Source organism: Sander lucioperca, chromosome 20 (genome assembly GCF_008315115.2).
Source record: "Sander lucioperca isolate FBNREF2018 chromosome 20, SLUC_FBN_1.2, whole genome shotgun sequence".
NCBI lineage: Eukaryota > Metazoa > Chordata > Actinopteri > Perciformes > Percidae > Sander > Sander lucioperca.
The window spans coordinates 8,504,520-8,529,574 of record NC_050192.1 but is presented as its reverse complement, the minus strand read 5'-3'; the positions used below and the strand labels follow the sequence as shown (position 1 = coordinate 8,529,574).

Genomic DNA, 25,055 nt, shown 5'->3' with positions numbered 1-25,055 from the left:
TCTGCAGTCCCTAGGCAGGTGACATAAGACTAACAGAGACAACTAGCAATCATACAGCGCTCATTCACTATACATTAAAAGGTACACATAATAGTGACAATGACAAAACAAACAAGCAAAACAAAACAAAAATACATGATGCATGATACATGACAAAGACGTTATTCATCCACCTCTATACTGCATTCGATTTACCAGTGAAAGTGTATGGGTAAAGAAATGTGTGACTGTTAAAAGTGAGTGCATCTCTGGTTTTCTAGAAGCCACTGTTTTAAATGAGTTTTAAAAGTGTTGAATGTAGGACACTCTCTTATTGGGAGTGGCAAGCTATTCCAGAGTTTACCTCCTATTATTGACAATACGTTTTGTCCAAAAGTGGTGCGTCTAAATGGTATCACACAGTCCCCTTTTACAGAGGCACGTGTACTTCCTCCGCTTTCAAGTTTTCGAATGAAGCCATGCAGTGGAGGGGGGGCAAGATTATATAACACTTTATATATCAAACAAGCATACCTGAAATGTTTAAAATGTTCAAAACTTAAAAATGTATGTCTCTCTAAGATATCGCAATGGTGAAATGACAATGCCTTTTTATCAAAAGTTTTTATGGCTTTCTTAAATAGAGATTCAATGCTTTTAAGAGTAGTTATGCTAGTTAGTGACCAGTTAGTAAAACAATACTCAATATGTGAAAGAATCATAGTATACAAAAACAACTTGGCAGCTTTGTTGTCAAGAAATGGCCTAACTTGTTTAAAATTTCGCAAATTAAATTTAACTTTATTTGCCACCTTTTTCACATGACTTTTGAACATTAGGGTGGAGTCATACATGACTGATACTTGAATTCATTGAATACAGTGATGGCTACAGTGGTAAGATTCACACATACACACCCACAGAGTCATCTGAGGTGAGTCATTACAAGACCATTCTGTTTTATGCTTTGAAATATTGCACAAGTTCTGACAAAGTTTTATACTTGGCGGATTTGACCTCTTTTCATTTTATGTGTGATTCGACCTTCCCCTAAACAGCATGTAACCAATATAACCAATATAGGTTATACTTATACCACCTACTTTTAACAACTCCACATTACGCTGAATCATTTCCCATGGTAGTAGGATGAAGTAAACTGTCACAAGTCAAAACAGCTGTGCTTAATATCATATCATATCATATCATATTCCTGTCTTGTTTCTTCAGTTTTTTATAAGGAGTGGCTTCAAACACATATGTAACATAGGCTATTTGTTCGTTTTTACTTCCAGGCATTGATTTAAAAGATATTATAGGCAGGTTTAATCCTTTTGTTGTGCGTAAAAGCGCAAACCGTATCCTGAGGCACCTGGCTGAGAGTCAGCCAGCTGCGTGAATACATGACGTCCTCTTGCGTTCAGTCGTGCCAACTACAAATACAACCAAGAAGAAAACTCTCTCTGTGATGCTGCATTTACGCCTCTGCTGTCAGAACTCGCAATAACTTCTCCTTTTACCACATTTACCTCTCACAAAGAGTCACACTGATTCCCACATTTTCCTTGTATGCATTGGTTACAAATGGCCACAAGGTGCGTTCCCATCAAATACACCTGAAATGTAAATCCTCCACCAGCAGGTGTTTCTGCCCGCATGCCCGCATCCAGGTGACAGAAACACCTGCTGGTGGAGGACACACCACTTCACACAGCACTTTTTATGTTAAGGACCCGGGCGTCCACGTCCCACCCCCACTTGCTTTTGAAGCGCAACACAAATAACCAAGTCAGTATCGCCAGGCATCTCGGTCTCTGGTACTCTTATTTGTAGTGAGATCACCTTACTTTAGCATCGGATATGATCTGGAGACTTGTGGTCCTCGGTGGGGTGTGCGTCCTTCTTCTGGGTGCTGAAGGCAGCAGCCGCGGGGGGAGGACGGTGACTTTCCACCGGCCTCAGCAGGATGAGAGCCAGGGCCAAGCGCGCGCACGACCCAGAAGGGATATGAGCAGCTCCTCCGGCAACCCCAGGCCTTTTCACGGTCCTCCCTTCACCTCCTGCCGGACCCCCCTCACCCCCGTCGAGCACAAGGTTCTGGATGACAATACGTATGAGGTGAGGTGTGTTTAAGTTATGAGACAAGATTTAGTGAAGCAATGTCCATCAGTCACGTAATCTATACATTTGCAGCTTTAAATTTTATTAAGCATGAAAAATGCATTTCAGAACACAGATAAAGTTGTTTCTAGGACAGGTAGTGATATTTGTCTTGCGTATCTGCTTTTTCAGGATATTTAAGGTAAGATTTGTCTTAGGTGAAATTGTAATAGAAATAAGTGGAACTATGGCACCAAAAATAATTTTAAGCATGATACTAAATGCAAACTGTACAAACTGATGATCTACTGTGGTCATCATTGAACTTTTTTTTGTCATATTTATCAGTCCAATTAACTTTTTGGCAAGCAGAGGAAATGAAAATTGCGTATTATAGGATTTAGTTTTGTTGTTTAGTACTTACTTTAGAGGTAATTCTGTCATATGTGTGAATATCTCTTCTCTTTTTCTCCTAGACAGGGTTTAACGGTGATGATGGCTCCCATGTAATTCTCACATGGGTGGGCGATGGTACAGGGGTGAGCATCTTAGTATTACAGTACCACAATGTCAGATCACTCTCATTAACACAACATGCTGTAATCATGTCTCTTTTGAGATACACAAACATTAGACTTCATACTGTTCATCTAATCTGTGTCACTGCATGCAGTTTCTTTATTCCACAATATTTTATTTATTTGTTTTTTTTAACCTACCATTATTTGAAAAAAAAGTCTAAAATATATATTTTCAACAATCTATCTGAAGCGCCCTCATGCTTAGAAATTTAAAAAAGTAGGTCATACTCCAATTTAAATGATAACTTCATAAATCTTCATAATGAACTAGATTTTGTTTTTTTTGGTCAAACTTTTAACCACATTGCTGTATTCCCTAGGTTGTCCTGGTGCTGTCAACATTTAGTGCTCCAATAGATACTTTCCTAGTAGGCGGCTCCTCAAGACTTTATCGAAGGTGAGTTAGTATCTGATATAATACAGGAACTAACATGAGCAGCACACCCTAAAAATAACTTAAACACACAGTAAAATCTTGTCTTTCTTTCCTCTCAGCACGGATTATGCAAAATCCTTCCATGACATTTCCCATCGGATCAACAACACCTTCATAAGGGAGGAGTTTGGAGTCAGTGTTGGACCAGGGAGCTCTGTAAGTCAACAGTAGGGCACCCACTGTGTGTAGCATGTGTAGTGAGTGAGCAGTTTAGAGTTACAGTTGGGGAACTGTGTTACCACTCGGGGAGAAGTATGTGATGTTGCCTCACAAAAAGTGTGAAGACATCTTGCACGCTGTCTAATCATTTTGTGCCACATCTTCACTGTCAAACCACTGTTTTTGCTCTTGTCCTCACAGGGTTGTGGGCTGACATCAAATGTTCAAAATACACCCACAGAAATGCACTGATGCATAGACATTTGGGCCCGAGCAGCACCGTCATTAAACTAAATCTTGAAACAGAGCTGAGCAGAGCAAGATCAAGCTCAGGATAAGCGGGGGGATATTCACAATTTGTATGTTTTTTTGTTTTGTTTTAGCTTTTTATATATAATTTCAACTTGCTCATGACATTAAGATTATTTGTGAACTAGGGGAGGTTTGAGATACAATTGTTTGGGTTAAGCAGAGTTCAAACATTTAAAAAGACATTTTCTCTGAGATGCAGGCAGATTTTTGTACTCAGGAATTGTGCACAGAGCCAGAAAAAAACATTAGTGCAATGTGATTTTTAGGTTTCCTTCTTTTTAACTTATGTTCAGTAAATGTTAGGGGTGTGGGAAAAAATTGATACAGCATAGTATCGCGATATTTTCTGTGTCAATACTGTACCGATATAGCCTGGAAATCCAGGCCCAAATCTGAAAGATTAAGGGTCTGGCATCGAGTAATGAAAACGGCCCAATTCGAGGAGCGGCACCAAGCATGCATTTGAAAATCTCATTGCACGCAATTGGATAACACTACGACCAATCACAACAATACACGGGGTGACGTATCCAGAGCCCCATACGCTTAGCTACCAGCGGAGCTAACTGGTAGATTAAACTGTTGTCATCTGTTTAGCTCGCCTCTGGCCCGCCTATATCAGATACACCGATATGATTGGTGAAGCTCGCTACAAGGGCATAGTTGAACATCATAACTCAATGCCAGAGTGACTCGCTGAGCAAATTCAAATTGTGCTCTCGCGAGAAATCTGGATTTCCAGGGTAGTATCGATACACAAACGCCAGGAATCAATCTATAAAAAATTGAAGAAGTGAGATGAACAAACAGATAAATGTATCTTTTTAGATAAAACAGTTTCCTTTTGGGGATGTCATTTGAATTTGGGAAAAATTTGAAGTTGGAAAAAAGATAATAAATTGCAATATATCGCAGAATATTGCAATATATATATATATATATATATATATATATATATATATATATATATATATATATTTACTAGGGGTGACCAGTTATATGATCTGAAGGACTCATTTATGACTTAAAAGTGTTCACCTTGCAAGACAAACATTCAGAGAAATCTGACATTAAAGTGCAATCAAATCAATATATTGCAGAATATTGCGATATGTTTAAAATCGCAATAATATCGTATCGTGACATAAGTCTTGTGATGATATCGTATCGTGAGGCCTCTGGTGATTCCCACCCCTAGTAAACGCTCATCAACTTTGCATCTCAGGTCAGCTTTTAATTTATTAATATTGACAGGTGATACTGACAGCAGACATACCGGTGGTGGACAACCCAGGCGGGGTCATCTTCACCTCCACGGACGCCGGTGCAACCTTTAAGTTCATCCAACTGCCCTTCCACCTGGCTGAGCCAATCACGTACCACTTCCTCAACCCTGACTACCTTGTGGCCCTCAGCATTGATGTGAGTCGCACTGCTTTAAATGTTGTTTCTATTACTTTTTTATTTGAATTCACAAGCTCACAGTGGTCTCCCTTACTCTGTTTAATACTCTTGGATAAAACGTACACACATTCCCACACATAATATGTAGCGTAATGCCATCAAGCACAAACCTTGAAAGTAAAGGTAAACATTCCTTCCTGACTTGCAGGGCAGTCTGTGGCTCTCTCTGGACTTTGGCGCTAAGTGGACAAAAGTTCATGATGGAGTGCATTCTTTCTCATGGTGAGAATAAACAGGAAACAAAACCACACACTGAGTGTCTAAAAGAAATCACATATTAGATGAACCACGTATTTTGTGAAGCTGTCTGCCAGTATATTTACAATTGGTATTTCAATGTTTTGAATGCATGCATATGACATAATATGCAGTGTGTGGTTTTCTGGAGAAGAAACGTATTCTGTGAAAACAGTTCTTATAGAAATTGTTGTGACATTTTCTTTTGGTGTTTGTGACATTTTTGAACTTCCTCTTTCCATTAGGGGGGCCGGCATTAATTTGTTTTTTAGCTACAGTCGAACAGATACAGGTAAGAAGCTATATGAAATGCACTTACCGTACATGATACCAAAAGCTAGGAGTATAAAAATGTGACCAGTTATATGATCTGAAGGACTCATTTATGATTTCAAAGTGTTCACCGTGCAAGACAAATATTCAGAGAAATCTGACATTAAAGTGCAATCAAATCTAATCTAAAAAAAAGGAAACACTATTGTATGGTTGTTTGCTGTTCACTTTAGATCTTCATTGTCCCAAGAGGAAATCCTTCCTGCAGTAAACCAGCATTAAAACAATGAATGGAAGTGTGTATGTAGTAAAAGTGTGATTGCTGTACACACAATATTAAATACAATACAAAAAGGCAATTTGATTAAAAAAATGACAAGAGATAAGAATAAGAATAAGATATTGTTGTGGGATCCAACAACAATTTATGGTATATTTGAATAAAGCACATTCATTACACACTGAAAATTTCATCTCAAACAAGAGGATGGTCTGGATTGACTAACATGGATTTTGCTTTCCATCCACATTCCATTTTACAATCAAGATTTCAAAAAATGTAGTTTTTAAGCTAAAATGTGTGTGTGTGTGTGTGTGAGTGGGTGGATGGGGGGGGGCTTAATTAAATTAAAGCAAAGGGAAAACCAATAAATAAGAGTCCTGAGTATCTCATATTCCTGTCACCAAGTCTTGCTTCTTGTCGCCACAGTTGATGCAGATGAGAGGGGGGATTTACTGCTGAAGAGGACAAAGGATCTGGGGCAGACCTTCACCACAATCCACGAGGACATCTACAGTTTTGGCTACATCGGTGCCTTTCTCTTCTTCTCTGTGATGGAGGATTCGGTAAGATGTGTGAATACAAAGCCTCTTCTTTGCACGCATGTACTCAAATCACGTATGTTACACCAATGCATCGAAATGATAAAGCCAAGCAATAATAACACAGTGATGCATCATTCTGCTCCCAGAGATCCCCTCGTGTCATGTATTTTTCATCGGACCAAGGAGATACCTTCAGCCGAGCACTACTCCCCTCCGCCTCCACCGAGCAGGTGAGACAGCTATTTAACCCTTGTGTTGTCCTCGGGTCAAACTTGACCCGTTTCTATGTTTTTTATATCAGAAATATGGGTTTATTTCAAACAAATTGCCCAAAAATAACATGGATGCATGGATGTACGTTGTATGGAACCCATACACCATTCTTCACAGGTAAAATTTATAAAGCATCTTTTATTATTGAACAACTTTTTGTTCTTTGGTACCTTTTGTATCGGCAGTAGTATCCAAATATTTCCAACGATAACCTGCCATAACACAGGATGGAAATGTTCAGATGTTAATGTAATTATGCCCTTTGTCACACGTTTCTCTCCCACTTTAAGTCTGACTTGGGTATTGGGAAAGTTTGAAACCCTTAGATAAACACATACTTTTTATGCCTGGTTGTTTTTTGGTTTGCCTTAAGTTAAAATATTGATGTCAACATTTCCTATTTCAACACCAACTGAAGACACTTCTTTTCTGGCGAAACACCAACCCACATACATAGCTGTTGACAGCACAAACACACACTCTCTCTCACGACGATTAGACATGGCAAAGATTAAATTAGTCATCGCATTTGGTTTTGTTTTATTGCAATTCCAGATTTTTTTCACCCACATCTCACTCAATATATGTGTGTGTTTGCAGTTCTACTCCATCCTGGATGGAGATGAAGATATGCTCTTCATGCATGTGGACAACCCAGGAGGTAACAGACAAAAAAACACGCACAAAAGCTCTGTCCATATTTTCTAATCAGAAGACACACACACACACACACATACACACACACACACACACACACACACACACACACACACACACACACACACACACACACACACACACGTGAGAAAACTACCTTTAAAACATGCTTGACACATGTTCACAAATAGGCCCATGTTGTGAAGACAGCATGACAGTATTCATAGGTCTCTCAGCCCCTTTTGTTGTAATGGAAAAGCTCAACATTAAAAAAGGACGGACTGGTTTCACAAGTTCTTGGAGTTGCTGACAAATCATTCCATCATACTGAGAGTGCATGCAAGTCCAACTGCCCAGTCTTTCTTCCTTTCTCTTTCTCCCTCCCCCCTATTTCTCATTCAGGTCTCTTTCTGTTTCCTCTCACGTTATTATTACTATTTTTTCTCCCTGGCCAGTGCTCCAGTTAGTGCTGTATGGGTTAGGTGATGAGACTTTTGTACTGCTGAGATAAATAGGGGAGATATGGGGGTAGAGGGGCTTTATCTTTTGTTGGCTGGAGGGAGGGCGATTTAGTTTACACTGCAAAAGCTGACAAACATATCTTGGGATCAGGGTGTAACACAAGCACACACACACGCACGCACGCATGCATGCACACACTCACTCACGCACGCACGCACGCACGCACGCACGCACGCACGCACGCACGCACGCACGCACACTGCCCTGACTCAGATGGTTGATGACTGGTTCAAGGATATGGAGGAGAGGAAAATAATATGTGTTGTAATGCTTGATGTCGCTGCAGCATTTGATATAATTGACCACGACTTACTGTTAAAAAAACTGGAATATTATGGTTTTTCACGAACCGCATTATTATGGATGAAAAGTTATTTGACAGACAGAAGACAATTAGTTTACTTTAATGGAAGCTTTTCAATGGTAAGGGTTGTGGAACATTGCGTGCCTCAAGGAAGTTGTCTTGGGCCGCTCCTCTACACAATCTTTACCAATGATCTTCCATCTGTTTTAGATAAAGCAAGCATTTCAATGTTTGCTGATGATTCCACTATATATTTAGCAGGAACTGATATTGGTGATTTAAATACAAAACTACAGAGAGAGCTACAGTCAGTGGTGGACTGGATAAGGAGTAACAAATTGATTCTCAATGTATCTAAAACTACCTGTTTAGTGGTTGGAACTCATTTTTCTTTATGTTCCAAACCGAAACTTGAACTCAGCATAGAGCAAAGTTCTGTAGAGCAAAGAGAAGAGGCTAAACTTTTGGGAGTGATGATTGATAATAGATTGTATTGGGATAGACATGTTCAGAAATTGGTAACTAAAATGGGCAACACTTTGTCTGTTATTAAAAGGTGTGCAAAAAACTTTACACCACAGACAGTTAGACAAGTACTTCATGCTTTGTTTTTTTCACACCTTGATTACTGCTCTGTGGTTTGGTCCAGCACTTCAACAATTAATATAAAAAACTACAAGTGATTCAGAATAAAGCGACACGTGTGGCTCTCTCATGTGGGTTTAGATTAAATGTTGATAAAATTCATGAAAGCCTCTCATGGTTTAAAGTTAAAAATAGATTTGTGTATTCACTAATTTAAGTTTTTTTTACATAATGTTCCAACAAACAAAACACATTTTACTTTATATACAAAACTATCTTTTAGTACTGATACACATCATTATCCAACAAGGCATGCAGTAGGAGGTAGTTTTATTTTACCTAAAGTGAAAACCAAATCAATTCAACGTTCAGTTAGGTACAGAGCAATGTGTGAATGGAACTCTCTCCCAAATACTATAAAACAACAAAACACTCAGTATAGTTTTAAAAAATCACTTAAGAAATATTACCTTCAAAGATATTTCAATATTTAATATCAATTTAGAGAGATTCTGTATCCATTTTAATGAATCATGATTTTTTTTTTATTTTAATTTTTTTGTTTGTGATTAATTGCGTTAACTGTAAAATATGATTTGTATTTTCAAATGTTGTGTAATTTGAAGTAATGTCTTTGTGCGTACGGTGTGTAATGTGTGTGTATGCGCGTGTGCGTGTGTGTGTGTGTGAGAGAGAGAGCTTCACACAGCAAAAATAAAATTGATGATGACTTTTTGTTATTATGCTGATGTTGAAAGATTTGTGCCAGCGTGGCATAACTTGTCCCCAGGTGCTGAATCTCTTTGACGGTGATTCACATCTTATTTATAACATCACTAAATCCTCACCTTTCTTCTGTTTCAATACAGACACCTTCTTTGGAACCATGTACACATCAGATGACCGCGGCATCCTGTTCTCCAAATCACTGGCGCGCCACCTGTTTGACGGGCAGAGGAAGAGCGATTTCACCAACATAACATCACTGAGAGGAGTCTACCTCACTAATAAACTAGACAAGGGTAGGGTTCTTGTGTGTAATTTGAACACTTTTGGCTAATTTTTCATTATTAATTAATTATTGCTTTTATTTTGTTATCTGAAAACTATTAAAAACACATTATAGGGCCAAATTGTTGCACTCGGTGACATGTCCCTTCATTATGATGAGCATGGGCACTATAGTTTATTTTTACTTAATCCCACATACACCCTTCTGCTGCCATAAATAGAGCACCAAATGTGTATTAATCCACCGCTGAAAATAGTCCCCAACAAATGCACCTATACTCATGTTTGAGTCTAAAATCTACAGTAGACAGCTGTTTTAGAAAATTACTGAGCCTTTTTTTTTTTTAAATGGAACTATTTGCAAGACATTTTTAAAGATTTACACATTGTTGGTTTCCGTCTTCTAATGTAATTTTCTGACAATGGAAAATAGAAAAATACCAGGCTTACAGTATCATTTAACCTAATCCTTGTCTTTATATCCACACAGCTAACCTGTCAACCAGCCATTTTGTTTACCTTTTCAGTTTGATAAAATACTGTAAGTATGACTTTAATGATGCGTTTTGTTGCAGATGGCCGTATAAGATCCGTCATTTCCTTTAATAGAGGTGGGGCATGGAGGCAACTTAACAAACCTGACAATGTGGAATGTGGCGAGCAAGTGAAGAATGTATGTTATATGTAGAAAAATCTCATCCCAGTCTGCATGTGCATATTAACATTATACTCTACAAGGTAGTCAGTGTTAACTAATACTTCATATGTGTGTGTTTTTCAACAGTGCAACCTTCATATTCATGGAGAGCACAGTCGCAAAAACAACATCATTCCCATGCTGGCTCTGTCTGAGCCAACTGCAATTGGTCTGGTTATTGCTCATGGTAAGTGAATAGCAATGTCTACTTTTGATACACAGAACAAATGATGTCACAGTTGGGATATCTACTGTACTGTACTTAAATCTAATGTAATGATGATTTAAAGATGTATCTCTAGATGATCTCCTCTCTTCTCCAGGTACTGTGGGTGACTCTCTGTCATCGTCGCAGCATCCAGATGTGTTTGTCTCCTCGGACGGGGGTTATAACTGGAGGGGGACACTGAGGGGTCCTCACCACTACAGCATATTGGACTCTGGGGGTCTCATTGTGGCTGTGGAGGCCCAGCGTGAAGGACAAGTCAAGACTATCAAGTACTGAGCAGATATTTTGACTTCATGCACGATTGAACAATAGTAGTATTTGGCAATGGAGGGCAGAATGTTCTTATATCATTCTACTCTACTTTTGCTCCCATTTCTCATCACCAGGTTTTCTACAGACGAGGGCCAGTGCTGGAAGTCCTACAACTTCACCGTGCAGCCTTTCTTCTTTGCAGGCCTGGCATCCGAGCCGGGGACCAAAGCCATGAACGTCAGCGTGTGGGGCTTCCGGCCTGAGGAGGACGGCCAGCCCATGTGGGTGGCCGTCACCATTGATTTTCAGAGCCTCATTACAAGAGAGTGTGAGTCAAGATGCTACAATAGAATGCTGTGTACTACCACGTGTAGTCTTCCCCGGGCTCACCATGCTTTCAATTCAATTCAATTTTATTTTATTTATCAAATCACAACAATAGTTATCTCAGGACCCTTTACAGATAGAGTAGGTCTAGACCACACTATAATTTACAAAGACCCAACAATCTTTGCTTTCAAACAAATGCTTTCAGTTATTGGCTGTTTTCTGTTGTGTAGGGTTAGATAGTTAAAGATTTACAAACAGGTTTTATTTTTATCAGTGGTTATAATTAAACAAAAGCGCAAACAAATGCTATGATAGAGAAAAAACTGTAAAACTGCATTAGATAATTCTATTTGACACTCATATGGGGACTGCCTTCCCATGCCACCCTGCTAAGACCCCTTGCCACCCGTTTATCACCCCGTGTAAAATTTTCTAGATCCGCCACTGATTGGTGAACTGATTGGAAAACCACTCAAGGTGTTTCCTGGTCACATACAACTTGATATTTATCAACTTTTTTTTATTTCATTTTAACCGGCAAATTTGAAACGATTGTCCGTGACAGTTGTAATGTTCATCTAATTTATCAGGTAATGACCAGGACTATGAAGAGTGGTTGGCCCATGCTACAGATGGAGGGGACTTGGAGAGACAGGGCTGTCTCTTGGGTGTCAGAGAGACATACAGGAGGCTAAAGAAACAATCTTTGTGCAGAAACGGGCGAGGCTTTGTGGTGAGCAAGAAGCAAAGCCCCTGCCTGTGCACCAGAGAAGATTACTTATGGTACGTTGAACACTGAATCCTAAATCGTAAAACCTGACCTTTGAGACCATTTGATCAGACCTTAAAGTCCCAGTGTGTAACGTGTTTAGTTGTTCATTATCAAAATCTGTGTTGCCTGTTCACAAACTTGTCCTTTTTCATGAATATTTACCACCACCATCAATTCCAAGTATTCCTTTTGGCTTGAAATGTTACATTTGCATTCGCATGAACTGGGGTAGACGCTCCATATTCATGCGCCATCTTGAAATACGTTAGCCGGTAAGGGACATACAGGACATACTGCTCCGCCTTTCATGTTTTCGCTGTCACATGATAAACTCACAGGTGCTACTAATGCTGCTAATGGGTATCGTCGCTTCCCGGCCCCGGCAAGTTTGAAGAAGAAAACATGGAGGACCACACGTATTCAAAATCCAAATTTCAGGAACAGGAGTCTTCTTCTTCGCCCAGAAAAAGAGAAAGGATATTGAAAAGAGCAAGAGACCGGCTTTTTGAAGCGTGAAGGCTACCGTAGCTGTAATACGTACTTTGAACTGCGTGGTGCGAGAGAGTTGATTGCGATATATGATCTCAGCGCTAGATGGGAGAAATTCCTACACATTGAACCTTTAAGCTTGTATGGGAACATGTTTCGGAGCTGTAGAAGAAAAAGTTATCTCGGGTCCAATTCAGTGGCTGGTTCAGATGAGTTTTATTCACTGCACAGTAGAGAAAGAAGTTCACAAGAAGCTGTAGGATTCTCTCTGAACAGAATGAGTTTTCTGGTCAGGTTTTTATACAAAGTTACAGGAAGCAACAGAATAACAAAAAGCTGAGAAGACATTGGCTCACAAAACTATTTGAGTAGATTTGGGTCTATATCCAATACCGTCTGCTGCTCAAACTATTGAAAAACTGTCCTTTGTTTAAATGAAGTGTGAACTCCACTGGAGCTCGCTCCGGCTCTAAACAAAAGGTCTCACTCACAGTGACCAATGTAAAATGCCTCTTTTTTTTTTAACACTAAGCTAGACAAAAGGCAGACAGACTTAATTAATTCAGGAGACACCAGAAGTTTGTTGATCAGAGAAAATAATAGGAACATTATCAGTGAGCAGGAAAGAGGATATAAGGATAAAATGAATGAACTAAAATGAATGATGAAAGGTAATTCATTTTTCTTCTACAGCGCCAACAACTAAGACAGCATGGAGAATATTCCCTTGTGAAGCCCTAACCTCTGTCCTTTTCAACAGCGACTACGGTTACTATCGCCATGTGAACACCTCCGAGTGTCTGAGACAACACAACGCTGCAAATAAAACCTTGGAGCTCTGTCTGAATGGAGAGGAGGATGAGCTGCTGACAGCCGGGTAATAACGGTCGCTCCTTTTTTTTTTAAATTAAGAGACACACCTCCTCTACATGCTCACACACTTCTGACTGTGTTTGTAGGTACCGTAAGGTCCCGAGCGATCGGTGTGAGGGGGGATTCAGCCCTCAGCTCGCAGTGCAGACAGTCATCAACCCCTGTGGTGTTAAAACCAGCCCTGGCCCACCTGCCAGATCCTCATCTCCAGTCACACACTTTGACACACCGGTCAGTAGATGTGTTGCTCTAATGAGTGTGTGTGTGTGTGTGTGTGTGTGTGTGTGTGTGTGTGTGTGTGTGTGTGTGTGTGTCTGTGTGTTCTTGTTTAACTATATTCGAGGGGTCCAAAACCCGGGAGTCCAGTATACTTGTGGGGTCCCGACAGCTTTGTGGGGCCAAAATGCTGGACCCCACAAGTTTAAAGGGCTGTTTGAGGGTTAATACTTGGTTGTAGGATTAGGGATAGAATTAGGTTATGGTTAGGGTGAGGGTAAGGGTTAAGTTTAGGCATTTAGTTGTGATGGTTAAGGTTAGGGTAAGGGGCAAGGGAATGCATTATGTCAATGATGGGTCCCACAAAGATAGTGCCACAAACCTGTGTGTGTGTGTATATGTGTGTGTGTGTGTGTGTGTGTGTGTGTGTGTGTGTGTGTGTGTGTGTGTGTGTATCTTCAGTTCATGAAGTTTTTAGGAATCTAACAGCTGTTGTGTGTATTTTCTAGCGAGAGAGGCTGGTGTTGATCCTGGTGTGTGTAGGAGCAGGAGTCATCGTCCTGATAGCGATCGTTTCAGCCGTCTTTGCTGTCAAGAGGGTGGTTTACAGAAACAGGTGAGCTACACACTACAGGGCTGGATATTGTTCAAAAAACTTTGATACCGGTACCGATACCAATGCCAATACTGTGACTTCAATACCGGTTCCTGAGCGATACTTTTTTCGATACCAATTTTATAAAATCCATTTTAACAAAAAGAAATTACAACATTACACATTACGGCACAAACCTTTTTATTTATTTTTCAGCTCCTACTACTTGAGCCTCTGTGTGTAACAGAGTTTTTCCTGCGTGTCTCTACGACGTCTAACGTTAGACAGCCAATCACCAGAATTATTAGATCTTGGTAGAAGCATGCTGCATTCTTATTGGCTCATTGATGCTAATCCCATTACCACAGACCCATTACCCTAATCCCCCACCCCAGTACAATCATATAATAACCCACCCTCACAATCATCTCTCTTCATCCTCATGTCCTTTTAATAAAGTGTTTTTATACTTTATGCACCCAAGAGTAGCTGACCGAGCTGGTTAAATATCGCCCTTTACAGGTCACCTGTGTATCGTTTCTCCAGCCTCCAGATTCAGGATGAAGCTAATGGCATCCCAGCCGATCTTGAAAGCGCCACCAGCAGCAATGGCACGGCCTGCCTGCAGGACTCAGATGATGTAAGAGTTATTATAGCTTGTATCATTTTATTACATTTCAAAATGTTGTTTTGAGCTCAAAACCTGTTTTAGATGGCGTGATATCACTATGTATACTAATACTGTTGTGTTCTTATTTTGCCAGGATCTTATTAAGTGACACATGACTCATTTCTATGGATATAATGAGTACTCAAGATTGAGACCAGTTGTGCTGAAAAAGACTGCCAAAGGCATTTTGATGGACTTATTCTTGATGTTTTGATGGGAGCAACCTTCGTGGCAAGTTTTAAGAATCTGAAAAGCTTGAGAATGTCTTAATTTATTGAGCGTGCTTAATTTCATTGCTTCACTTTGCTTGCTTGCTCTTTGATTTGTATAGTTTTTTTTTTACTCTGTGTTGCATCACCTTTGTACTTGATCATCTGATCAATGAATTCATTAAAAAGAGTGCTGACAGGGTCATTGCTAGAGGGGACTGTGAGGTGCCATATAGACGCACCACATTTGGATAAACTTTGCTGTCAGTAAAGGGAAGTAAATATTGGAATATCCCACCACGTGCAATAAGGGAGTGCCCTACATATTCCACTTTTAAGACTCATTTCAAACAATGGCTTAAAGCAAACCAGAATCACTTTTAACTTCACATGTTGCATAATGTATGTTGTCCTCTTCTACTTGTGTATTGTATACTTGCATCTATATATTGTTGCTTGTAATGTTCTGTTTTTGTTACCTGCTTAGGGACTATGGATGTAAATTAGCATTCTTGCTAACTCCGGCAAAAAAGAAAAGAGAATTTTTTTTTTTTTAAATAAACAATGTGACAACAGACAAAACAATAAAAAAAAAAAACAAAAAAAAACTAATAGGGTACTGTTTCTCAAATGGGGGTACATGTAATGTTTGCAAAAATGCTAATTAAAAAAATATGTCATGCATAATTCCTAAAATAATTATACTATGATAATGACTGAATTAAGTGATGGATTCTAAACATTTGAAATGTACCATTTTAATGTTTTTGCTTAAAAAAGGTTGGTGTTTAGTGAATCTATCACTGCCGGCGCTGTATTGTACCTCTTTCTATAGACTTTTTTTTCTACCAAAACTGTTTTGCGGTGGTCAGGGGGTACTTGGCTTAAAAAGGCTGTTCAGAGCGGGTACAATATTGAAAAAAGTTTGAGAACCACTGTAATAGGGTATATATGTATTATAAACATCTCTAACAAACTGTCCATGAGAGGACACTGGGGGCGCTGTAACGTCTTCCATCTGTTTCGTGAACAGAGAAGAAGAAAAAGGAGGAAGTCGGTGTAACAACAAAGATCAGTCATTAACAGGATGTCTCACTCGTATAAAACCTGCCCACTCTTGCAGAGTGAAAGAAAAATGCAGCGAGATGGCTTATAACCTAGGCCTAGGCTACATGCAATATTAGGCCACCGAGACTACTATTTATTCCATTCTTATATCAAAACCATGATTTTCAAAAGACCAAGCAGAAGTAAAACTATTGCTAAACGATTACCTAATGTTGAATTTGCGAGACTTTGATCTTGATTTCCCATGTTGGGCTGTTGCAATTTTGCAATTATCAAATCTCACATGTTAATTTACAATGTGGATAAAATACTTTTGAATGTGCTTTACACATAAAGGGATCATTGCTTTAAGAACCAAATAAGTATAATTCACCATATACAGAGAACTAGGCTACACTTCAAAATTCTAAATATATAAGCCTATCAATTCAAGAGATACTAAATAAAAAGAAAGTTCATCGTATGTATTTGTCAAAAAAATGTGGTCATGTTTTTATAATTGGCTTCTTCATTCAGAATAATGTTGGGGGTGTGAGCCCCGTTCTATACTTCCCCTCATCTCTTATCATACTTTCTTTCTTGGGCCCCCCCTCTTTTCTCCAGCACAGGGAGTGTTATCTTCACACGACACACACCAGGGTCGAGGCCACTGTGCTGTGTCTCGTCTTCATTTGCTCTCACGCGAAGCGGTACATTCTGCTCCTGTTTCACTTGTTATTATTACTCAATGTACTTTGCTCGAGGCCACTGTGACCCTAACTATCTTATGGCTTAAGCTAAATAAGTAGGCTATACACCAAAACACACTTGGTCTCTTATGGAAACCTTTTACATTCTTATTATATTTACCTGCAAATAGTAAGAACATTATTCTACAATAAATACATTCAAAAATATTCAACATGGATTGATTGTGGAGAACAAAGAAACTAATACTTTTATTGGTGGCATATTATGCAAGTGCAACAACAAATACTCTAACTAACAACACTAACTTTAAAAAATGAATGAAATAACCTCTAATCTAAATTTAGACTTGTACATGTGTTGTTTTCGTTTATTTTTGCTCTATTATAATTGTATTAATGATCTGGTCATCGTGAACTTGATATTTCATGTCAAGATTTGATTAGATTTTTAAACGACGTTTTCATAACTTGCTCTTCTGCTTTGTGGCTACTAAAAAACACAATAACTAAATCCCACTGTACAGATCTGCCTGCTTGTTCGTCTTTGTTTTTTTCGACGGAGTGGAGCATCCTGCCGTCTCTTCGCCCTCTAACCATCTCAGTTCAGCTGTCATTACACGAATGTTGTCAGTTTAGGGTTTCGGTAGTCAGACCGAGGGTTTCGTGGTTACCGTGGCAATTGAACAGGTAATGTTAAGCAAGGTGTGAGCATTCATCTAAAATATACTTTTTAACGCTACTTCCAAATTAATATTACAATTGAATTCCCATTTGGGTTATTTCGGTGTCAGATAGCACACGTAGGCAGAGATGAGGAAGTTATACAGCAGAAGAATCATCGTAACGTAGGTTTCAACTTAAATAAAACCGTTCACGCTAGTTAGCTTTTCAAAATGTAGCTTCCACGCTATGTAACGTTACAGTATGAAACAGTCAACTAACGCTGAGAAAATGGATCATAACAACCTAGCTAGTGCATTGTAATTACTAATTCAAAGCTAAAGTGACTTCAAAATACGCAACTATCTTTCTGTGGCATTAGCATTATCTTATTTCGACTATTAGCAGCCAGCGTACCGTCGCCAGCTAAAGTTAACGTCACTCTATTGCTATGATGCACACACCCCTCTCTTTCTCCTGTAGACCGCGGAGTCACATCGTTAAAATTGACAAATTGTTTTAACACCACAGGTTGTTAGTTGTGGAAAAACTGGCTGGAGGCGAAGATGGTCAGGACTGGCGGTAAGTGTGTCCCTCTTTAAAATATATACAGTAGCTAACGTTATACACAATAATAACGTTATAACACTTAAAATATCCTAAATCCTATCTATCTTAGTATCTTATCTATTACTTTTTCAGGTGTTTTGAAGTTTGCAGCGCTCATCTTTGCATTCCTCCTAGCTGTCTTTCTGGCTTTTCAGCTGCTAGAGATCAACCTCGACTTCAAACTGAGCAGTGTGATTTGTGAGTAACATTTCGTGCAAGATCACAACGTCAGATATCGACCTAAGCAGCTGTACAAAGGGAGTGGTCGAGGATCAGTTGTAAAGGAACAATGTCACCTATTCAATCAGTTACTGTGAGAGATGTAGATTGTGTTGGCATTACAGGAACCAAATATGCTTCCTTTCTGCCTTAGAGTAAGGGTTGCAATACGTGTTTAGGGAAGGGATTTTACCCACAGAGCTGCATTTAAATGACTACCATTGATGTGCCTACGGGAACTCTTGTTAGACATCTTCTCTTTTCTGCTTTTCAGCAAGATCTATGCCAGTGAATGAAGTCTGTAAGTGTGCTTAAATTATTATTTCTTTTTTTTTTTTGCTTTGTCTTCTCAATGACTGATACCGTTGATACATGTTCTCCCTTTTTTCATTATCGTTCTATACCAGTTAACACAAGAATGGTAATAATTAGCATGTGTCACACAGACAATAGAAAAGAACTACACAGTTTAAGGTTTGTGTTTAGCTTAGTGCTCGTTATTTAGAGTGTAAATAGATTCCTTTTGGTAGAGTTCATGTTGCTTTTTGTTCTGTGTCTGCACCTGTTTGTGGATAGGCTTATGTAATCGGACCACTTGTTACCCGATATTGTGCTACCTGGTTCTTGTTGTGTAAATGGAGTTTTCTCTCTTCACAGCAGCAAAGCCAGTCAGGTACAAGTGTGGGCTGTCTAAGTCATGTCCACTTGGACACTTTGCCTTCAAGATGACGAGTGGAGCGGCCAGTGTGGTGGGGCCCAGAATCTGTCTGGAGGACAAATTGTAAGTTAAGTGACATCTTAAAGCGTAACTCCCGCCAAAATGCAACCTAGGGTCTTTTTGTGAATGTAGCCGAGTCAAACTTTCGTTTAAAAGCATATTTAGGACGGAAGTGTCACTTTTAAGATTTACTGTATTTTACGGTCAAATGGCCTTTTGAATGGGAGTGCTAGGGGCACTTTTATGCTAGCCTCAAAATAGCTATTTTTAAAACACTAAGAAGGCTCGACACAACATGAAACTTTGCTTGAAGTATCACCAGGGGCTCTACACATGAACGCAAGCATTGAGAACATTGTTTGTGTACCCAGAGTTTACTAAAAAGAAAGGTTTTGAGCAACTCACTGTAGCTGTTCTTCTTCCGGTCGCCATCTATCGAGCCAATCAAAAATAGTCGAGGGAGGAGAGTAAAGATGGAAAGCTCCAAAAGCTTAGTTCCGTAATTCGTTGTTTTGTCGTTAGTGAAACAAAATATTGACCTTGTAGTTGAAAAAGGAGCCTCATATAAGAATGACATTTCCTCCTATGGAGTCCGTTCATTCGCATTCGGAGATCGCCTATTTTGGACTGGGAAAATGGCGGATAGCGTAAACAACAACTGCTAACGTGATATTAACACAATGAGAGTTTTGATAATCACCAATGATGTGGATACAATGACTTAAGTGGGTAAAGGCAAACAATAAAACAGCTAGTAAGTCTAGTAAGTTCAGAAAATTCCATCACTTTACTGTAATGCAGCCTTTGAAACCAGGAAAAGGCAACACTTGTGTCATATCATGATAATACGATATCCAAAATTGAAGACGATATCCTCATAATCAATGTTGATATAATATTGATATATTGCCCAGCCCTAGTAACACTGTACTTTAAGTCCTCATGTTTAGCATTTATAAGCAGTATATAAAAAAACAACAACTTAAAGTTGCACTTTCATGTGGCTCTTTGTAGTTTGGCTTATTTAAAGCCAATGTACTTGCACTTACTTGTTGCTGTCCGGAGTTTGTACCTTCAAAGGTGGAAAGCACTCAATTGGAAGTCGCTTTGAATAAAAGTGTCAGCTAAATGACATGTAATGTAATGCAAACATTTAATAAATGGTTTATAACACACCATATTGTTGTTGTTGCCCTCCACGACTATACAATGTCAATAGGAAGTGTTTTGTCCTCGAGTCATTAAGATGTACACGTGAAAATATCCATATGTGCTCTATTCCCATTGTCCTCCTTTGTTTTAGACTAATGAGCGGTGTGAAGAACAACGTGGGGAGAGGAATCAACCTTGCCCTGGTCGATGGTAACGTTATCAGCTCCAGTTCAACACCTCGAAGTCATTGATTAATCGGCAAGCCACTGCTGATAGCGCTACAATACTGCAGCAGTGTTGCAATCAAAGTGCTATGATGAATGTAGCCATTCAAAAGTCATAGGCCTTTGTACTGCAGAGTATTTAGGTTCTACTTCTAGATTCACATTTTGTATTATTTCACATCATGTATCAGAAACAAAGGTTTGACCGCCCTGCCTTTTGGTAAACCTATAACAAACGGCAGTGCACCACTACCAAGATTGTGTACTTGTGTGTAACAACAGTTCTGTATGCGGTTGTCAATTAATTAATGGCAATAAAAGCTCTAAATCTCTCCTGTTTTATGTAACATTAGATTCAAAGTGGTTTTAAATTGGATATTTCTCCCCCGCAGGGAAAACAGGGGACGTTATTAAGACCGACTTTTTTGATATGTGGGCAGGAGGTGAGTCTATTTCAGAATCTCTTTCTTTTAGACATTTAATACATACATACGGATACATTGTGCTAACCATGTGCAACCCTGTGTAGATGTGGCTCCCTTAATTAAATTCCTCAAGGAAATTGATGAAGGGACAATCGTGATGATGGCCTCATTTGATGATCCCTCAACAAAGTAAGGACTTTTTTCCCCCCACAATATTCCCTTTCTTACTGATACAGTTTAGATTCTCCTGATTAATGCAAATTGCTTTAGTTATCTCTAATATTGGCTGTGTCGCTGCAGGTGTGGCCATGAAATAATATCTGTCTTCTTTGTTCTGTAGACTCAATGATGAAGCCAGGAAGCTAATTTCTGATCTGGGTAGCTCAGCTGTCAGTAATTTGGGCTTCCGCGATAACTGGATCTTTGTCGGAGGGAAAGGCATCAAGACCAAGAGTCCATTTGAGCAGGTAACATGGCCGACACATGATTACATCTACGTACTCTTTTTGTTTGTAAGCAACAGCAACAACAGTAGCCTAGTCCATATACAACTCAAAATTAAATTTTAAATTGAAGGAAAAGATTTGTTCCCAAAAATTAAATATAAAATATCAGTGTTCACCCCAACAACTGAAATAAGAGCTCCCCATCAAATTTACTTTAAGATCTCCTGCAAGTCAAATCAAGTGTTTTTTTTTTTATAGCAGCATTCAATCATTCTGCATATGATTGTCCTCCATACTCAGGAAGGGAAAGGGGTTTAAAAAGGTGCGTTGTGCTTGGGAATTAAAGTAGGGAATTCAGACAGAAAACAGCCCTGTGTTAAAACAATCGTAGGGGGCTGTGTTGGTTTACATCCCATTCTTCTGGCAATAATGGAATTACTGAGTATGAGGACAAAACATGTAACCTTTAACACACAGAGCACTTATAATTCACAAGCTTGTGTTAGTCATTCATCATACTTGAAGATGTAACCTTACATCGAAACGTTAGTCACTGTTATGCACCTTAATAAATAAAACTATTAAGTAAGAAGACATATGTGTTGCACCGGCAATTTTTTGTTACTTTACACTGTTTTGTCCTGCCTTGGTTGCACTGGATTGTTGTGGTCTGCAGAAGCGCAGATAACTCTTTTTTACATATATACATTTGTCTTTGCCTAAAAAGTGAAAGTAGAATAATGTAAACATGCCTTTGCGGTATGTTCTAAGTTTGTGTGAAAAAAAAATACCACAAAACACTCTGATAAGCAGCATTTTAAGGTTGGTAGAACCACCTCCTTCTGGCTGACACATACTGCTAATTGGCAATCAACCTAATGTCACACGCCTGTGCTGATGTTTGCAAGCCACCCTCATGCTTCAGTTTGCTCCAAAACAAGCTTCAAAACGACTTCAACTTACCATGAACCTTTCTCATGTAAATGCATTTCCTGTTAACTTTGTTGCCCTACTTCTGTGACTAAAACACACTCACATGCCCAGCTAACCTCATAATCTCTCACAGTGACTGTAAAGCAAACACTATTACCCCCACTGCTGACCACGTCTTTACCACAGACCAAAATGTGCATGCACCAACACGCTCTGACTCAACCCTATGCCTTCGCAGTATGCTGTGAGTTTATGGAAACAATACCACAAAATGTATTTATTTAAAACTCTGATAATAGTATTAATTCACAAGCTTGTGTTAGTCATTCATCATACACTAAAGAGCCCAATCCTGTTACTGTCAGTTGTTGAGCAGTGTGATCTATTCTTTCTGTCTGTCTTAACCTTTTCATCTGTTCAATTCACAAGCATGGCACTCCCTGCCTCTTTGAGCCTGTCTGAACTGGATACTATACTCATTGCATTATAAAGACAGGCTATGTAATAAACCCAGTGTGTGTGTTTTGTGTTTACCTCCTCAGCATATAAAGAACAGTGCAGACACTAACAAATTTGAGGGATGGCCCGAGGTGTTGGAGATGGAAGGCTGCGTGCCTCAGAGGCAGGACTGAGAAGCGTCATTGTTACAGCGCTCACCCCCCCAAGCTTGTTATTTTACCTACCAAAACAAGAGCGTTGCATTATTGCACTGCTACTGATGGGAATGGATGTCATAGCCCAGATTCTTTGGGGGGGCTAAGTTTCCATTATCTGCTCCCTGCCTTAATCTCATCATCGAATTTCTGGTTTTTAACCAACATGACTTTGTGATTCCTTTGTTTTTCTTTCAGAGTTGCGTTTATTTAAAAGACTTTGTATTAACAGGGTTTGAAGATGCGTCTTGTCATGAAATCATAACTAAATGTACCAAATTCACTGTGAAATTTGTAAATATTTGTTTTTAGGGGAGGATTTCAAAGATCCTTATTTAATGAGCATTGTAATAATGATATAATTTCTTAAAATAAATGGTATTGTTAGTGATGTGTGAGTGGATTAAAAGTGTTTTATTTCTAGAAGTTCTAAGTAGTTATTCCTTTGTGCTAATGAGTTTTCTTTTTTAATATGCATTATACTATACAGTATTCATCATACTCTGAACAGTTATCAGCTGTGGATCAACTGAAAGTCACTGTGGACACTGAACATTCAGTATCAACCTAGGTGTTAACCATTACCACAGTCATTTTGCATTTTTACAACCAAAGAAGTTATAGGCCGTTAGCTTTTTCACTTCAAAAAGGTGTTATGTGGTTAACTAGAAAGGAAACAACTAATATGCAGACACTGTATTGTGATACCCAATCATCAGTTTTTGTAATGCTATTTCTGTTAACCAGCTGTGACTTCCCGTCTTATTTTCAGTTCAGTTTCTACTGAAGTACTTTTTCAAAAGCAGTAATTTACATTGTTTTTAAGATGCAATTCTGCAATTCTGCAAGGTAAAAACAAAGCTAGTGACTCCAATCCCATTAAACATGTATACATTTGTATAGTAACAAAAATTGCCGGTGCAACACAGATGTCTTCTTACTTAATAGTTTTATTTCTTAAGGTGCGTGACTAACGTTTCGATGTAGGGTTACATCTTCATCAGCGTCCTTGAAGATGTAACCCTACATCGAAACGTTAGTCACTGTTATGCACCTTAATAAATAAAACTATTAAGTAAGAAGACATATGTGTTGCACCGGCAATTTTTTGTTACTTTACACTGTTTTGTCCTGCCTTGGTTGCACCAGATTGTTGTGGTCTGCAGAAGCGCAGATAACTCTTTTTTACATGTATACATTCGTCTTTGCCTAAAAAGTGAAAGTAGAACAATGTAAATATGCCTTTGCGGTATGTTCTAAGTTTGTGTGAAAAAAATACCACAAAACACTCTGATAAACAGCATTTTAAGGTTGGTAGAACCACCTCCTTCTGGCTGACACATACTGCTAATTGGCAATCAACCTAATGTCACACGCCTGTGCTGATGTTTGCAAGCCACCCTCATGCTTCAGTTTGCTCCAAAACGACTTCAACTTACCATGAACCTTTTTCATGTAAATGCATTTCCTGTTAACTTTGTTGCCCTACTTCTGTGACTAAAACACACTCACATGCCCAGCTAACCTCATAATCTCTCACAGTGACTGTAAAGCAAACACTATTACCCCCACTGCTGACCACATCTTACCACAGACCAAAATGCGCATGCACCAACACGCTCTGACTCAACCCTATGCCTTCGCAGTATGCTGTGAGTTTATGGAAACAATACCACAAAATGTATTTATTTAAAACTCTGATAAGCAGCATTTTAAGGTTGGTAGAACCACCTGGCTGACACATACTGCTAATTGGCAATTAACCTAATGTTACACACCTGCTGTAGTAGGCAGGCACATACAGCATGTATGTAGGGCCCAGATATACGGTCTGATTGATTCATTGTGTGCTACATAATGTTAGTTTTTTTTTTTTTTTTTTAACATTTTATATCTTCAGTAGACTTACAATAAGTGCAGCTGGCAACCTTTTGAAGACATGTCACAGCACCATTTTCCTTCATTTATCATATACCCTCTCAGTCCTTCTGTGTTAGTTTCAATACGCTTCAAAAGAAAAACGTATTGCTTCATGTCTCCTAATTTCACTTTTAAGATTAAGATTTGCTGTCTTAATGTTGACAAGCAGAGGGCGCCGTTGCCTCATTTAATTCTGTGCCCTGTGGTTCGTAGTGCAGTATGTGAAGTATTTGTTGTGTTGTGTTGCAGTAATGTAGATGGCCTGTCTTCTTTTCATTAAAGTCTGATT

General features: G+C 39.0%; 2 protein-coding genes and 1 long non-coding RNA gene across 9 annotated transcripts; 2 read left to right on the top strand and 1 right to left on the bottom strand.

Moving 5' to 3' along the window:
* Positions 1-1,513: 1,513 nt before the first annotated feature.
* On the top strand, positions 1,514-15,628 carry si:dkey-159a18.1 (sortilin). Its single transcript, XM_031313546.2, has 21 exons — positions 1,514-2,097; positions 2,556-2,618; positions 2,981-3,057; positions 3,156-3,252; positions 4,822-4,989; positions 5,180-5,253; positions 5,514-5,560; positions 6,251-6,387; positions 6,513-6,596; positions 7,240-7,300; positions 9,577-9,729; positions 10,294-10,391; positions 10,503-10,602; positions 10,739-10,913; positions 11,031-11,224; positions 11,817-12,009; positions 13,248-13,364; positions 13,447-13,591; positions 14,086-14,192; positions 14,694-14,811; positions 14,936-15,628. Exons 1-21 carry the CDS (start codon positions 1,840-1,842, stop codon positions 14,948-14,950), a joined length of 2,481 nt encoding a protein of 826 aa, XP_031169406.1. The 5' UTR covers positions 1,514-1,839; the 3' UTR covers positions 14,951-15,628.
* Positions 6,185-18,997, bottom strand: LOC116060119. Its single transcript, XR_004107440.2, has 3 exons — positions 18,898-18,997; positions 9,556-9,647; positions 6,185-6,370 (listed from the first exon to the last, which is right to left on the bottom strand). It is a non-coding gene; the product is annotated as an uncharacterized LOC116060119 (long non-coding RNA).
* fam3c (FAM3 metabolism regulating signaling molecule C) lies at positions 17,364-23,237 on the top strand. 7 transcript variants are annotated; one of them, XM_035996158.1, is made up of 10 exons: positions 17,364-17,498; positions 17,964-18,049; positions 18,170-18,274; positions 18,570-18,596; positions 18,953-19,076; positions 20,317-20,375; positions 20,782-20,832; positions 20,919-21,003; positions 21,155-21,281; positions 22,736-23,237. In XM_035996158.1, the coding sequence occupies exons 2-10, from the start codon at positions 18,034-18,036 to the stop codon at positions 22,823-22,825; spliced, it is 684 nt and encodes a 227-aa protein (XP_035852051.1). In that variant the 5' UTR covers positions 17,364-17,498; positions 17,964-18,033; the 3' UTR covers positions 22,826-23,237. The 7 variants fall into 7 exon arrangements, with proteins under 7 accessions (XP_035852051.1, XP_031169410.1, XP_031169407.1 ...); XM_031313550.2 differs by having other exon boundaries at positions 17,380-17,494; positions 17,999-18,049; positions 18,956-19,076; XM_031313547.2 differs by having other exon boundaries at positions 17,381-17,494; positions 17,999-18,049.
* The last annotated feature ends 1,818 nt before the right edge of the window (positions 23,238-25,055 follow it).